This window comes from Anabas testudineus, chromosome 17 (assembly GCF_900324465.2).
Source record: "Anabas testudineus chromosome 17, fAnaTes1.2, whole genome shotgun sequence".
In the NCBI taxonomy this organism is placed as follows: domain Eukaryota; kingdom Metazoa; phylum Chordata; class Actinopteri; order Anabantiformes; family Anabantidae; genus Anabas; species Anabas testudineus.
In genome coordinates this window covers 19,473,976-19,491,832 of record NC_046626.1, presented here as the reverse complement: position 1 = coordinate 19,491,832, position 17,857 = coordinate 19,473,976, and the positions used below count along the sequence as shown (strand labels likewise).

At 41.6% G+C, this 17,857-nt stretch overlaps 1 protein-coding gene across 1 annotated transcript in view; it reads right to left on the bottom strand.

The window, feature by feature from the left end:
- The window catches only part of myo10 (myosin X), an 82,182-nt gene that overhangs the window by 44,651 nt on the left and 19,674 nt on the right, over positions 1-17,857 (bottom strand). The window contains exons 2-3 of the mRNA XM_026374755.1: positions 10,957-11,055; positions 3,529-3,687 (exon numbers count right to left, since the gene is read on the bottom strand). Of these exons, the coding sequence (XP_026230540.1) occupies positions 3,529-3,687; positions 10,957-11,055 (258 nt within the window). The remainder of the gene's footprint in view (positions 1-3,528; positions 3,688-10,956; positions 11,056-17,857) is intronic.

Sequence of the window (17,857 nt, the reverse complement as noted above, 5' to 3'; positions counted from 1 at the left end):
ATTTCAGCAGCTATGCTGACTAATTTTCTTAATTTTTATTCTCTCTGGAGTCAGCAGGGGGTGCTTTTAGGAATTTCAGGGCCCCTGACACGTTAAGACACGGGGCCCCTCATCCTGATGCATCTCACTTCATCTAGGAGTCACCTCCACTTTTTCTGCCCTTTCTCACTGCAGGAGCTTTTTTCCCCAGGAACCTACGAGCAGGTTTAAGAAATCACAAACGTTACCTGATTTTCTCTCGGAGATCTGAGAATATTTACTTCCCATTTTCAGGTTCTCTCTTTCAGCTTTTTTATTACAATCTGCAGTTTAAGATTTTAGAAGTGTGTGAATTCATCCAAAAGCAAACCGCCCTGACAAGGCTGTCACACCGGATGTTTCACTGTCTTGTTTACCTCGCGTCTCTGAGGGCACTGACTGCTCTTATGTGAAAAACAGACACATGGGACATGACACCGAAGCAGATTTGTGGAATGCATAAACACTCATGTCAAAAGTCAGGACAGATATCTGGTAGGAATGTAATAGCCAGGATGTCCATGAGCTATTTTTCTTCAAAGACAGAAAATGTACAGTGAGCAGCAGAGTAAAAAGATCCAGACACTGGAAACATCCACTGTTCCATGTGCAGTTACTCAAAGTGCCGTTGTTGATTTATTTGGTATCTCTCTTTCCATGACCTTGATTTAACTGAACTCCTAACCGAGTCATTCAAGTACAAGTAGTAGCTGTATTAATAGTACTTGTGGTAATAAAAATATTGGCAGTGGTAGCTGTAGTATTATGGAAGGTTTGGTGAAGAAGGAGCTGTAGTCAGTGCTTTTACTGGTTTCTGTTTGGCACATGTGCAGAACAAAAAGGCTGCAGACAGGACAAGTAGTGGAGCTGAGTGACTGCAGGAAGCAACACTTAACACAGAGCGATGCTGCCTAGTTTTTAAATTAAAGTCCAGCTAGAGCTGAAACCAACACAAAACGGACTGTAGATGTCTAATCAACTGTTTTCCACTGTGTATTTTCTTTGTCTCTTTCTATCTGCACTGTGACGCATGCAGCAATAAAACAAGAAAAACAACAAAAAAAAAGGGTCAAGAGGCAACATGTTCTGTTGCTCTACAGTAAAATCTGAGAAGAATTCAGATTATTCATGTGTACTCAGACTTACAGTAAGCAGGGTCACTAAGTTTGTGTAAACCCACTCCCTGATCACCTGGTTTGTCTGAGTAACCTGGTAATTTACATGTAAATGCAGCTACTAAAAGCTGTAAGGTCTAACAGCTGACAAGTTCTCACTCGACTAACACACAGTATCTAGTGATTTTACATCACAGACACAAAATTCACAGTTAGAAAAAGCTTCCTGAAGATGCATTTGCAAACTACATCACCTTACATTTACATATTTCACATTTGATCCCTGATGATTCAGAGCTTGCTGCTGGCTCTTCAGCTTCCTCAGCCTGTTTTGAGCCCCTCCCATCGGTTTACCAAGACCCTTTCACCAAAACCTCTCCTCTAATTTTCTCTCTTTGCAGTTTCTGATCCAAAAAGAAAAAGAAAAACGTCCCGTCAGGGTGGAGGTTGTGATGAATTGATTGGATAATTTCAACCATACGGGAGCATTCACATGTGATTAAAGTAACAACATGGTATTTGTCAAAGGTTACTGTGGCTAATGTGTGCAGAAAGCACAAGGCTGTCTTTGTTGCCAGCTTGTTTGCTGGGCTGCGTTTGTTTATAAGTAAAAAATGACTATATAAGTATGGTTGAAAGCCATTTGTCCTACACACAGCTTTGTTTGCCAATTCATTCAGTCGAGCTTCACAGGTTCCTTTAGTCTGACTGGGGTCAGCAGGGACAGAGCTGCTTTGTGTGCTTATTAGCTCAAAGTGTAAAGTGGGACAGTGTCGCATTAATCACCTTCTACTGTGTTAGAACAAAAACACCGTATGAAAACAGGTTGAATTATTAACCTAAACCACGGTAGTACTGCTACAATATAAGTTGCCTGGTATTGTCATGTTGTGCTTAATTATGAATAATTATGTCATTAGAAATATCCAGTGAGACTCCTGGTGTAGTAGAGGTCACATATTACCACAAGGAGCACATATATTACAGTATTAGTACACAGTCAAGGTGATGAAGTCTGCCTTTTTCTTCCATTCTCTCCATTTTCAGACTCATAGTGGTGTTTCTCCAAAGCTAACATGCTTTTGGCTGTACCGTCCAGCTCGGACTCAGAGCCGAGCAAGGACCCAAAACTCCCACCAAACTCCCAGTGAGGTTAAAATGAGCGACAAACCCAACAAGTCCGAACTCTCATTATCCTCTGTCTCACTTGCCAACCTGTTGCTCTTGGCTGCCTGACAAGATGCTTCGTTCAGCACCGTCCAGGTTCTACAAAAAGTGGATTCAAAAAGCCTGAAAATCTGTGGACTGTGTTTTATCACCTGTGCTTTTCATCGCCTGGTCAACACAGTAGTCAAGGAAACACTAGAAACAAGCTGTACTCCAACAATACCTTAAACCTTTTGAAAAAGTGGGGAGACTTTGTGCTATTTGATTTGTTTTCTCTGATTATAATCAATGTAATTATTTTATTTTCAAACAAAACCAGGCAACAACATTCAGAACCATCACCGTCATCCCAGGACGAGCTAAACGTTATGTTAAATACCACGTCTTTTCGAGAGCACCGTCAGACACGTATATGACTCCACCAGCTGGTCAGGTGCCTTTATGTGTGGAGTCTGCGCTGGTTTTCTTCAGGTACTGTGGCTTTGTCCCACAGTTAGTTAGGTCCGTCTGTCTCTGTATGTTATATGAGGATATTAGACTCCTAAATTATTCCAAATAGTTGTTTTCACACTACATCACAAGCTCTAAACTAGAGACAGGTTCATGTAAAACCACTTCCAACCTCTTATGACTACTAGACTCAGCACAGTGCTGCAAACACACATCTCTGAATCAGTTTCAGTCATTTCACTCCAGTGAACCTCAACATCAACCTCCACTGTCGGCTCATAATAAATCAGGGGCTACAACTTTATTTGACAGAATAACCACAGGGAGCATCGCTGCATACCATAGGTCTCTGGCAGATTCATCTTAAAAACTGTAAGACGCCTCGACTGCTCAGTTTTGCCTGTTGGAATCATTCCAGAAGGACATGACCTCCCGCTCGATTAACTCGGAGCATAGTTGAGCTGTCGGACTGATCCATCTCGTCCTCTTATCTGTCTGCGTCTAGGCGGTTATCTCTGCTCTTACGTAACAACGAAGCAACTTCAGCTATTCATGAGAGATTCCTACAGAGCTTTTAAAAGAAGCCAGTGTACCCTGACAGACGCAGCTGTCAAGATGAGCGCTGATAATGCAGATAGGAGTGAGTTTGCTTTGTGTTTTGATGCTAGTTCTTATCGTATGTACAGTATCATATCAGGAAGACGTGATTTCTCAGTGAGACAATGACAGAACCCACGTGTGAGGACATCAAACATCAACACAGTCCAGATGCACTTACATAGATGTGTCTCTGCTGGTAGCGCACACGGAGGTTGTGCATGATTGCTCCATCATGAAGATCCTCCAAAGTTGCCATGTCTTCCACCCCGTTAATGCTGCTGTGGTGCATGGGCTGCACCTTCTGCCTGGTGAGTGCATTCTGTTTGTAGGTGTACACCTGGATCAAGAGATGAAAAACAAAAGAAGATAAACAAGTAACCAAATACATAGGTGCATTTTATCTTTATACAAATGTAACCTTTAGGAGACGGGTTGTTTTTCCCACCTCCAGTTGACCTGAGTGCTATCACACCCTTCAATGGCTGTTATCTGTTATCACACCTACAGCATCAGTGGGCCATTCAACCCTGAATCAGATCAGAGCCGATCTGTGTCAACTTCCTCTTTACGTCCAGTCTGGTTGTGGGTCGTTTGATCACATGGTTGGAGACTCGATGTGGACGACAGACTGCCAGTTCTCCACCAGTTTTAAGTGTGAGCTTATTTATGACTGAGACCACCAGACCACAGCAACAGAAAACAACTGGGAAAAAAGACAAGTGTTCAGGTGTTGTTTTCCTCCTCAGGGGGAGATTTACAGCTACAGTAGGTAGTCAAACTCTGACAGGAATCATGAAGTCCGGGACCTGAACTGTTGATGCCAACGGCCTGTCTGTGTTTGACTGACTGGTCAAACAGTCTATAATTTACAGCAGGGACCATCCTCATTGTCAGATTATTATCTCGTGTTACTGGAGGAATGTGAAGTGCTCACACAGGCCTGGAGGTTACAAACACATCTTAGTGAGTGACAATATTAAGTGTGTTGGTCTAAAAAACGTTAGTACAGGTTCCAAAATGGAGGTGAAGTTGAAATATGGCAATTTTCATTATTAAAGTCAAATAATTTGCTTGATATGTTATAAGGAGAGATAATAAGGAAATAAAGGAGCCAGAAAAACAGTTGATAACAGAAGGGGCTGAAAAGAGAATAAGGCAGAATAGAACAGACTAAATCCTCTAAAAAGTACTACAGTAAGTACACGCTGTACTTCTGTGACATCTGAATCGGACTTTACATCATGTCTCCTCTTGTATGCAGGTCTGTGATCACTGGATTGTTACAGCAGTTGTTGTCAGGCCTCATTTGAAAATGAGACTCTATGTAAATGTCAAACAAACGCACTGGGTTAACAAGCTTAATATTTATCTTTGAAATGTGCAGGAAGAAAAGTAGAACATCTCCACTGGTACTTAAGGTACCAGAGTAACTGTACACACTTGTCTGATCTGAATAGTGTTGTGTGTAAGTACCATTAATTGTATCCTGTGGGCACAACATTCACCTCGTTCTCCTTCCACACAGCTCTTATTTCATCTCACCTTCCACAGAGGTAACATGTGGCAGATAGCGGAGGTAAATATGAGCCAAGTCAGGAGCCATGTTAGGAGCTGCTTTATCATCTGTAACTGAGACCAAGGCTAAACAGCGTAGCATTTGTTCTTCAATGACAAACCAGTCAAAACTAGCGATACCTGAGCCAAACATTACCTCATCCTCACATCGGTCTGTCATATTGTGTTACGACATGCTGTGAGCTCTGTTTTATTTATACCTATACTTTATCTGCATCTACGGCGCCTCTCTTCTTTCAAATCGACTCACAAGGTTGGATTCACAAGGACTGACATCCTTACTGGTGGTAATGTTAATGCTGATGTTTAAGCTGTATTTAAACACTTACTGTATACCCAGATATATTTCCCCAGGCAGCTGCATATGCAAATGCTCCCAAAATGTATAACTTATTTTACATTTTAGCACCCAAGCTATTAAGTTAGTGTATCCATCTCTTGACAAACTTTGTTCCGTGTATAATTTCTAACCTTCCCCACCACACATGTTTTGTTTTACAAACATTTCTTTGGTTCCAAATTTGCATGTCATGCATGCAAACTAGTGTTGACATATGAATCTGTCCGGCCTGGAACACATCTATGTATTATCTTTCATATCATATTAACAATAAAAAATGCAGCCTCAAAAGAAGAATAAAATCCTAATAACATTTTTCTCAACACTAGCTAACCTTCAAACCACATCTGTGGTTGTGACAAACATCAACTTTTTGGAGCACTAGATGGTCCAGTTGTGAAACAGGAGAGTCTGTAAGGTTAATTAAGAAATGACCTCCAATTATCAACGCTGTGCAGGAGGTCTGCAGCCTGAAGGGATGATGAACAGGGATCACCGGGGGGAGCCTGCACAAATAAAAATCCAACCAATCAATACATTGCTGAGATTCAATTGATAAAAAAAACACATTTCTCAGCAGAGATTAAAAACTGAAGTTAATCAATATCCTGTTGTGACGATGAAAATGCAAACCTGCTGCTGTCTCAGACTTTTCCACTTACTTCAGAGAATATTAAGCAGCACATGGAGACACACAAACAGATTCAGCAGTTTGTGCAAGTAGTTTAAGTTTTCTACTCAGAGGGTTTAGAGTATTTCATACTAGAAAAAGTGTGATACATACATATAGATAAAAGACAGGAACCCACATTTAACTGTACACCATCAGCTTAATGTGTCAAAATAACCACACACACACACACACACTGAAGTCTGGGGTTGGTCGGTGACCTGCTGTGACCAAGCAGCTCGGGGGCAACTATTCCTAAAGAAAGCCAGCCTCTGTCTGAGGAGTCAATCACATCTGACCGCCCACAATACACACACACACACACACACACACACACACCCCAGCACACTGCTAGGCCTAATTTTGCACATTCCTCTCTCGGTGACGCCTTAGGGGAAACTAAACGTCCCAGAAACATCTTTCAAACTGATGAAGTGATTGAGTCTTTAGGAGCCATCATCAATGTTTCATTCACAACCAGCATGTTCTGATGGATTTATTACTCCTGCAGTCTGTCCGGGTGATAAAAAACCATCTGAAGCTAAAGACCAGCCTAAAAATAAAGCTCAGCTATTTGAAAGTTTATTGTGCTCTATGGTGCTTTCTCACAGATGGTTCTAGCAAAGTGTCCTCTTGTAATAAGTTGTACTGTAACTAGACTGGTTCTAAGTAGGCTATTTAAACACTGTTTACAGTCAACAGTCCTGAAGGCCTGGAGAGGTCAGTGAGCTACTGTAAAGTCATGTTCAGCTGTCTGTCAGCTGCTGGAACCTCTACATGCTCACTGCCTTTAGACTTGGATGAATGATTTCCCTAAGTCAATAAAAAAATCAGTCATTATTAATTACTCATTTATAACTCATTCATTTACATCTAATAAGAATAACAACCATTCACTCTTAGCATATTCCTTTATCTACAAAATCTGCTTCTGGCAACTGACTTACTATCTCTTGATAGATATATCTCATCAAGATTAAATAAAAAGTTTGACATTCTGTTGTAAGAGAAGAATTATTTGTTATGTAGTTGTGTACAAACAACAGCGGTGTTGATTACTATTATCTAAAATATCCTCACTGTTTATGTTACAGCATTTCATTTCCCACACAAGTAAAGAAAAACAACCTCAACATGTGGACACTGTCTTCCACCTCTCTGTTTTTGTTAAGTATAGTAAGCACAGCATTAAAAACCTCTTTGCAGCATGCATCGGTTTAGGACAGGTTGTCCTTGGGCTTTGACCTGATTAAGTTTCTAATTGGCCCAGTTGTCTACAGAGAGATGGGGAGGGTCAACGCCAGGAAGACAAAGCCGTACAGCCCGGTCGCTAAGCCGAGGGACAGATGCTAACAGGAGTAAATCTCTGTGAAACAAAGCCATTTGACAGCTTCACTGCAGACGAGGTGGACGAGTTCCTGCTGCCTCCAGATCAACAGGCTCTTCTCCTGGATCAGTGCGGATAAAGTTTGTTGTTTTTACTCACACAGCTCAGGAAAGTGACACATGTCACAATTATATTCAGGCAATTAGAAAACTCATCACCGGAGAAAAGTGCAATAGGTCACGAAGGAAAGATGCTTTTAATCTGAATCAGCCCATCACTCACATTTCCTGATGTTTGAAATATTAAATATTAGTTGACTGTTTTCATAAGAAGTAACCACCATGTGTGAAGGTATGTATTGATTGACAGTGTTTTTGAAGGTCATGTCCATTCCTATTCTGAAAAAGGTACATTTGCTTTCAGCTTGAACTGCATGAAGCATCTTTAATTTCTACCTGAAACCCAGATTGAAAATCGTTCAGGCATGTCGGCAGCTCTTTAAGAAAAGAACCAAAAGGCTGCAGGCAGCTAATCGCTTCAGTAACATTGATAATGACTGACTTTCGTGTCAGGAATCAGTTTGTCAGAGGTGGAGGGAAGAAACTCTTCATTATGTGTTGTGAAAACTGAGCCCTCTCACCCCCTCGCTGTCTAGCTGCCTGTCAAAAAGTTGAACAGGTAACCTGTGCCTGCCTCAAGCTTCACTCCCCCCCAGTTATCATCAGCATCGTCATCATCAAAAGCAGCAGCTGCTCTTTGAATCACCATTCATCTCCTGCTGCTTTGTCCTTCAGTCAGCTCCAGAGGAGGAGATTATCTGCACCATCAAAAACACTGAAACCTGAGCAAGACGAGAGGAAACCTGTGACCTTCACAAACACAAAGGCCCACAAGTTAATGAAAAACCGAAGCCCCATCCAGGAATCTTAGTAGGAGCTAAACATGCACGATAATTATTGTACAGGAGGATTCAGCGCCTTGCTCAGTTATATTTCACTACATGGCAGCCAGGCGAGTAAACGTAGAGAAGTGTGACCCTGAGCTGAAGAGGATGCTGGTTCAGGAAGTGCTCAGTTAAAAATACACAGAAATGCACAAACACACACACAAGATATTTATAGTATTAACTAGTTCTGATGTAAACTAGCTACTACTAACTACTCATATATGGATATGATGCGTATGACAACAGATCTGCATTCTCTCACATACACATGCAGTGTAGTGGGTTGGACGTCTGGTGGTGTTCTTCACTGATTGGTCAACAATGTCTTTCCTCACAAAAAACGACATCTGTTCTGAAGCTGAACAGGTGACATCCGTCTCCAGTTACACACAACAGACTGGTAGCAGACACACGTGCACAGACAAACACACAGAACACCTACGTGTGAGTACCACGGATCACTGGATGCTCGTACTCAAATATAAAAGACTGTAATTAAATGTGTGATCACGTACACACACAAACATTAGTTTGAAAACTCCTAAACACAAATTACACACACGCACACACACACCTTCATACTGTAAACCTGCAAACATGCATCATGAGTTCATGACTTTCCCAGAGCAGCTCGAGTGTATCTGCTCGAGGACACACACTACAACTGATGTAACTAGGGACTGAACCTGTGACTGTTCAGTTACCGGATGAGGGCCGAGTAGGGTGCTTCCATCTGACACTCATCTTACTGCAGCTTTTAGTGTGCAGTAAAAAATCATTTTAAGCAGCTGTTACTAATACATGTAAAACTCTTAAAGAGATTGAGTGTGACAGCCTCGTGCTTTCTTTATTTCCCAAACTTCCAACACATGATCGCTGAGATTGTTACTGCAGATCTGATTCAGATAAAAATAAAAAAGGACAACATGATGATGTAAACTGAGCAGCAAAGATTAGAACCTAAAGAGGACACGAATGCCCCTGCTGTGAAACACATCAAGAAGATGTTTTATTTCACTGAGTAAAAGTTAATTATAAGCTTTTGGTGGAAACAGATAAAATATTATATCTATATTATATTAAGATTCATCCACTGGGCACCATGAATGTCTGTAACAGATTTCATAGCATTGCGTCCAGTTATTAAAGACACTAAAAACAAATATATTAACATTGTGGTAGCATTACATGGATGTGAAGTCTAATGCTGACGTCCCAAGAACCTAAAAACCACCTGATGAACTCCACACAGCAGCAACAACCACCAGCTTCCTCTAGTTCAGTCTTCATTGAGTCAACTGTACGTTTGAGGGTCATTAGCTTCAGTAAGCAGCAGGACGAACAGAGTCACTCAGTGAGTAGGAACCAGGAGATAAGAATGCTTTAATCTTCCTGTAAATCGTCTGGACAATACGCCGGCTCAACATGACCCTAAATCCCTCAGCGCTCACATTTACAAGCCGTCCTCCACTAGCGACCCTCTGCTGCTTTCTTTGTTTAAGTTGTCAGCACAGGAGGGTGGTGGAGAATAAATCCACCCACGGAGCGCACACAGGTTATTGTTTGTTGGTGAATAGGTGGCAGCCAGTCTAAACTCACACATTTCACACGTTATACTATGTAATCTGACTGTGAGTCTGTGCGTGACCTACTCTGGGTCAGGGTCTATTCAGTGGTGTGCCAATTTGTAATCACACTCACAGAAAGGGGAAAAACCAGCCTGACCTGCAGTGTTGTGGTTTAGTGGCATCGGTTGGGATAAAACCTGCTGTCTCAACACTAGAGATAAATAATATTTAAACGCTTCTTTTCATTACCATTCCTCCTGATCCACCAGGAAACAAGAAATGTACAAGTTTAGCAATCACAACTAATGCACTGCATTAAATGTAGTCATGTAATCAAATAATTACACTTCTCATTCACTAACACAATAAACAAATAATCCAACCCTTGTCACTTATTTTTATAAGCTTGAATTTAGAGAAATACTCTAAAAACTCTTACAAAGCTCCTACACCACTAAATACTCCTCCTCTCAACAACTCCTCATTTTAGTGAGATGAATGAGTTGTAAAGCAGCTCAACCATCCAAGGTGTGTGAAAGTACCATATAAATGACATACAGCTCTGTGATGTGTGTGTGTTGACATGATGTGATGCTGGTGGCTTTGTCTGTCTTCCATTTGATCGCTGGAGCCAAAGCAACACTTCAAAACCACAAGATCCTCACTGCGTAAAGACACACACCGTTTACAGTCAACTCAAATCTGAGGTATTTAACACCTCGCAGAGGAAATCCCAGCCAGTAACCATTAACTGTTCTGTGCTAAATCCAACCTCAGAAACTCATTGATAAATTGAACCAGGTTCTTCATTATTAATGAACAAAGCATAAACCCTTTGTGACCCCCATTCCATACGTCCTTCACCTCCTCGAGATCCACTGTTTTGTCAACACATGATCAAAGAAGTTATGCTGAACCATATGGCATTTAGTGGATTTACCACCTTGAGCAGATCTCAAATTGTGTTTGGATCCCTTGAAGTCTTTGCTCTGATGGAGGTTTACAAAAAAATCTATCCCAAGAATTGTCTGTATAAGTAAAGCAAACAGCCCTCTCCCTAATGGCATAAGGTCACCTGAACCCTCTTCTGCCAAAGACGCCTGAACTAATTTAGCAAATAACCAAATGATCAGGTTTAAGCCCCACAAACCCCGAAATAGTATAAACAAGTGTTTCTCACCTGGCCGTAGTCTGTGGCGAAGACAACAACACCTCCAGAGCAAGAGGACACGGTGCTCGGAAGGTACTGCTCATCCTCCCATAACCACACCCGGTCACCCTGCAGAGAGAGACGGATGAAAATGATTCAGTTAATCCATGTCTGTAAAAACTGTAAATCGATGCATCTCAGCTAAATAAGAAAACAGGTTTCACCACTAGTTCAGATTCAGTCACATTTATATTGTTTGGTGATCTCATGAAATAAGCTTTGCTAATGGTGCATGATTTAAAGAAATGCTAATCTACATATAGTTGCCGTGGCATTACCAAGACGACAACCTTTCCACAGCCAGTATGAAGGACTCGGTCGCCCAATATGCTAAGAAAATTCTGCAATATCCAGTTTCAGAGGCCTCTACCTGCAGCCACCCATGAGGCCAGTAAACCTGCATGTTTATTGATGCAGTTTTGTGGCCGACAGCAGAGCTGAGTCAGACATGCTCCTGGCTGCTGGCGTTTCCTCTGGACAGCAGCTGGATATTTCATCAGTAGATGTTTGTCACTCGTTTTAGTGGGGTATTCAGCAAAGATTTGGGAGAATTTTGGGAAGAGAATCCGAGTCCTGAGCTGTACAATAAGAGATTTCAAAAGTCTAAATGTTGGTATTTGAATGTGTGAGATGCATGAGACACATCACAATTATCATCTTTTCATGTTATGATGTTTTTAAAAAAGTCTTTGAACTTCCTGCAGGGCTACCACAGGTGAAATATGACTGAGCTATAGAACTGAGGGGCCCTTGAAGTTGGCCCCCACTTAATGGCATAGCCACATGTGCTGCTGTTCATTAGCGTGACAGGCTAATGCTAATGGTAAAAACAAATGCAGCGCTTTTGTGAGACACCAAAGACTGTCCTCTTTCTGAACCGTGCTTATGAAAAACATTTGACCCACAAAACCTCATTCTGACAGAGTCATGTGTCCTGGTGTAATAGAAAGAGGCACCTGGATGGGAAAATGTTGGTGCATGAATGGATGTGAAGTAAAACACACAGACACACACACACAAAGTAAAGCTCAGGTCTGCAGTGTCAGCAGTGGATCAGTGGGGAGCTGCATGTTGATCTAAACCCTCAGCCATCCTCTCTGAAGAGGGAAATCACACGATTCAAAAGGTCCTGGAATCTCCTGAGGGGAAGATAAATCTAACGCGCAGCGGTAAGTTATAAAGGAACGCGTCTTTTGATCCCAACGTTGTCACACAAAGTTTGACAGAGGAATAACTCATCTTTTTTATTTTGGTGTGACAAAGTGTAAAACCTCAGTGAGACCACCTGAGATTTCTGTTTTTTTTCCACAGATCTAATGAAATCAAGGATGATGTGATGATGTGGCACTAACCATGAGGCTATAAAGATGCCACTGATCACCTGTCGTCGTGCACATTTTGATGCCTTTTTGTTCTCTGAATCCTTCATTGAAAATACTAACTACACATTTCTATGGCTTTGGTTCTAATAAAGTGCATGTGAGTCATCACTATTGTGTTTTAGCTAACTCCACTTTCAATTCATGAAAAGGTCTTTGACTAAAGCTGCCATGTTGTGTTAAACTTCAAAGTCAAAGCCTCTGCTCAGCAGTCTTGATACCTGGAAGGCATCTGTTGAACCTGGAAAGTATATTAGAGCATATTAAAGATTGAGATTGATCCTGAACATATCATATTGTCTGGGATCGTTTCTGATCATATTAGTGTTTGCGACCGAACTATTACTCATTTCCTCTGCTATAACTCAGGTCTTGTTTACAATCAAGTTACCTGATTCAATGGTGACATAGAGCTAAACGTATCTGAGAACAGACTCTAGGAAAAGAGCAGACAGTTGTTTGATCTGGTGACGTGTCATATATTCTTATTTTCATCCTATAACTTTATAAAACCAACAGTAACTGTGAAAGTCTCCTACTAACTATTCAATTCTTTTCAATTCAGTTTTATTTTTATAGCGCCAAATGACAACAGAAGTCATCAGAAGGCACTTTACAGTGTTTGAGGTTTACAAAATAAAACAGTTTACAGAAGTATATAGAAAACCCAACAACCACTAGTGTTGTCTGTATATCCAAAGGCCGATATATCTAATTTATCTGTGCTATAGACCATCATTGTTGTCATAAACTATTTAAAACTCATTATTGAGCTACACAGTTCTACTGGGTGACATGTTTCTTCATCATCATGAATACACACACACACACACACACACACACACACACACACACACACACACACACACACACACACACACACACACACACACACACACACACACACACACACACAGACACACACACACACACACACACACACACACACACTCTCCCTAGTTAATTTGGACTCAGTAACACATGGGGTTCTGCCACAAATGCAGATGAACCCACTGCTTAATATAGTCTCCAACAAATGCACCATTAACTCCTGCTTGTTCTGAGGCGTCTTCTTCAGGAGCTGAAAGACTTGGATCCGAGTGTCAAAGAGTAGGAAAGCAACAAAAAATAAAACTTTACAGATAATTATTCATAGATCATTTTACGTTAAACAGACATAGAAACACTTGACAATGGCTGATGTCTGGCACAAGAAGGAACCAGACAAAGGAAGATGTTCCATTGTAACGTGCACAAAGAGAAGGCGTGTGCTGTTTACCATCTGCGACCATATGGACATTCCTGATGTGCAGCACCGGAGGAATCTGATGCTCACATCAAGTTTGGCTGCAGAAAAGCGGAGAGGGATCTCCCTCCTCCCAGCGGCACACTTTTTAACAACAAAGACCTCCAGCACACACATACAAACACACATCCATGTTCTTTGCAGGCAGTGTGGGCCTCCCGCCCCCCCCTCGACAGTGGCACACATCGTATTGTGCTTTTCTTCCCTCCTCCCTTAATCCACAGCTTCACCCCTCCCCACCTCCTCCACACACTCTCTGACCAAACAGAGTTACTATCCCATTTCTAAACGAGGGCTCTGAGCCAGAAGCCTCAGCGCTCCATCAATCATCACCACCGACTGCCTGAACTCAGAACATCAAAGATCCTGTTTGTACTTTCTGATAGACTGAAGTAAATAAGAACCAACCATAAGGTAACAATCACTGTTAATTAGAAAGAAACAAAAGCCAGCAGAGCTCGAGTGCACTCCCAGAGCTCTGCTGAGGCTGCACAAAGCTCCACATTTGTTATTTTGGCAACAAGATGTTTAGAAACTTTCAATCCACATCACAATGCACATAGTGACAGACATAATGCAGTAAGTCCATAATGAAGTCTGCTATCAGGCTTCTGACATACTCGTCTAATTATCAGATGGAGGAGAGAGGAAGAAGCTGTTCTGTTTCAAACACACGTGTTCACTCTGTATACTGGGCATGTTGAACCACATTAGAAAGTATTTATACCAGTTTCAAATGGCCACACCGAGAATAGAAAGTGATTCAGTGGTAGAATAAAAAGTCTGCAGACAATAAACACGGAGGAACCCTGAAGGAAATCATGGCCCTCTATATAGTCCTATGCCAGCACACACATAAAAATCCCTGTACACTAGTTCAGTTCCTGAGTACTTTCACAGCTTCACACATCTGGACAATCATGGATGAGGTGGGTGTGATAGTTGGAAGTGTCTGTTTCGACAGAAAAAGGCTGCACCCACAGATGCTGAGATTCTCACCAAGGCAGTTTGATCACTGCCAACTGATATGAGAAGTTTGCTGCTGCAACACTTTCTGTGGAAACAGTCTAACTTCCCAGATTATTAATGTTCATCTGCAGCACAGCCCTCTTTCTTGAAAAAGAGATATCTCTTTAGTTGCTCCTCCATTTTCTCCCAGCTAGAGGGTTTGTGTGCTGTGTTTTGTCCAAACTGACAGAGGCTATATTCTCTACAGACTGGAAACCCCCATAAGACAAATTTGTGATCTGTGATATTGGTCTAAACAGAATTCAGTTTAATGTGATTTGACTTGGTAATATTCTTTTCCCTCCAACTGGGCAGCAAACCATCCAATGTAATGGATGTTTGAGGTTCCCCAGTATTTTTCATGACCTTCCCTGTCCACAAAAGGCTCCACAAATAAATAGCTTGGTGTTGTAGAAATTTCATAACCAACCAGAATCACATCAAACAACCTGTCAACACACCCAACAATGTCTGAACAAAGTAGGAAAAATAAAAATGAACCACAACTGCCTTCACATATTTTCCAATATCACACCGACATGAAGAAAAGCTGAGCTTGTGTCAACACACGAGCACGGAGACCATGAAGAGTCTCAACATAAACAGGTTGAGAATACAATCGGGAGTTAAAATGAAGCATTTCATCATAAAAAGCTGTTTATCTAAAAATCGTATCTTCCATTACATCTAAAACACACTCGTGTCATCAGAAGTGTTTTGATTTAATAAAGGTTTCGTCTTGGTTTTACATTAAACTGATATTTAAGTTTCTCTGTCAACAAAGTCAAATGTTTTATATTTTGAAAAGGAATAAATGTTGAACAGCAGGAGAACCTGCACCAATTCTAAAACCCTCAGCTCAGAGCTGCAGCCTGCGTCATACCTACAAAGCTTGTTTACTGTAACGATATGACAGTTTCATTCTTGAGTGGGTTGATTTTGAACTTGTAATCTCGTGCACTTTACTGTCTATAAATGTGGTTTGGGGTTTTACTCTTTTCACATCCAAATCATCTGGAGTTTTTCCCATCCCTTTCTGTAAACGTCCTTGGTCAACATCTTGGCCACATGTGTCCATTATCCAGAGAGATGCTTCTTTCTGGCCTTTATCTATATTCTGACACCTCTTCCCAGCCAGAAACCAAAACACCAACACAAACCTCCCGCCCTGAAAGCTATGGGAGTAAAACTGAGGCAGTGACCCGTCTCCTACATGTATTTTTCCTGCGTAACCTCGACATGTGTGGCTAATGTGCTCTCTGCGGGACACCGGGAGCGCTGGTAAAACAAGGATCTGTGGTGCTGGGAGCATTCATACGCCATCAGGGTCGGGAATGAGCAGCTGCCTCATTTAAGAGATTCCACTTCCTATCCCGTAACAAACGGAGTCTTGTGTTCGACCACAGCCATCCTCTCTATCAGAGCTTTCAATGGGAACGTCTCTTTTTTTTGTGCGCACCACAACAGTGACTCAACACAACTGCTGGTATGTTCTCTGAGTGATAAGACATTGCTGCTTTGCAAACAACTGGTGCCTCTTTCTGAAATCTGTATTTATTCTGCAAACTTTGGTGATGAGCAGGCCGAAGTTTACCATGCTGGATATCTATCAGTATGTCTACATGGTGTCTAACAACTGCCTGTCCATGGACTCTATAACATAAAATGAGGCAGCAGTATTCCAGTTGTTTGTTACCATGAATCTGAACCCTGTTGTCACAGCTGAACTTTAACCTAAGCTGCACCAGTTGTGCAGCAAAAGCAGCACATCAGCAACAGCTGCAGTCCGCTGTCAGTGTCTACCCTGCGTCTGTTCAGCCGCAGCTCTGCAGTGGACGCAGACGTTCTAATTCTGATCTAAGATTTGTAATTGTGACGTGTGCACTGAATCTCGTCTTTGGGTTGTAAACGTACCCCTCATCTGTAGAGCAGCAGGGTCTCCACCATCAGCCAAGTGGAACTGATTGCCTGCTTTTTGTTTGGACAAGCCGCAAACACCATGTCCTTTAAACATTAGGCGGAGAAGAAAAGACGGCTGCTAATCATAGTAGAAAAAAAAACTGAAAGTGCTGCGTGAAGCTTTCAGGAGGAACAAAGCTGAACAACAGATCAGAAGTGGCGCACTATGCACCATTTATCTGATGTTTGAAAAGGAGTAAAAGACTTATGCTCTTGGTTTTTGATTGGAGCTGTTTGAGTGCTAGTGTGCTTGGTTTTCTCTTCGTTTCCTGACCCACTTGAAACCTTTTTAAAACATATCATATGACTTGAGATTATGAAGTCTGAGAGGTTTTTACTGTCCATCTACTGATGATAGGGCTGCTCATTCAGCCTTTATTACTAGCAGGCATTTACAAACAATGGAGACAATAGAGAGCAAATACAGACACTTTTATAACATTCACTATTCTACTTTTACTGATGTTCTTCTATTGTTAGAGTCACACTAGTAGTGCAGCGTGTCGCAGATGGCAGTATCAGGCCTTTTGTTTTGCCTTTGCGAGATAAGAACCGAACGGCCGAATCGACGGGTTAATAATTAACTTTCCGATGAAACTGCTTTTTATGACCGAGGCTAAAGTGAGCAACCGTCTCAGCTCATGTGATTACCTGTTGTGAGCGTTTGAATGTGTCTGGCTCTCGTCCAGCCAATAGAGAACAAGAAGACAGATGCAGATTTCAAAACTGAAGCGCTGCAGAAGGAGGACTGATGTTTGTCCACCAAATAGTCATTAGAAAAACCTTTGAATTTACAAGCACCTTTCTGTCAGGCCGATAATTTGTCTGAAAAGATTTATGTTTGACGTCTCTGAGGACAGATGGCAAGCATGCAATTTTAAACTTACAGTTAAAATTTATGGCTTCCAAAACCTTGTGCTAAGCATGAAGGTGAGATTTAGCCTGTCAGACTTTCCAGCTGTTTCAGGGCATAATTTATGCCCAGTTGCTAGATTGCCTTTGCAAAAAATAAAAAAATAAATAAATAAATACAACAATAAACTGGGTCTTTAGGGTAATGACAGAAAGTGAAAGTATTGCTCCCCTGTGATGACAGTGAGTGACAACACAATAGAAACAATGCACACAAACCAGTGTTTAGTGGGAAACTGCTGTCTGGGAAACAGTCAGGAGGAAGTCTGCAAGTGCAAATTGACCTTGAACCTTTGCCAGCACGCAG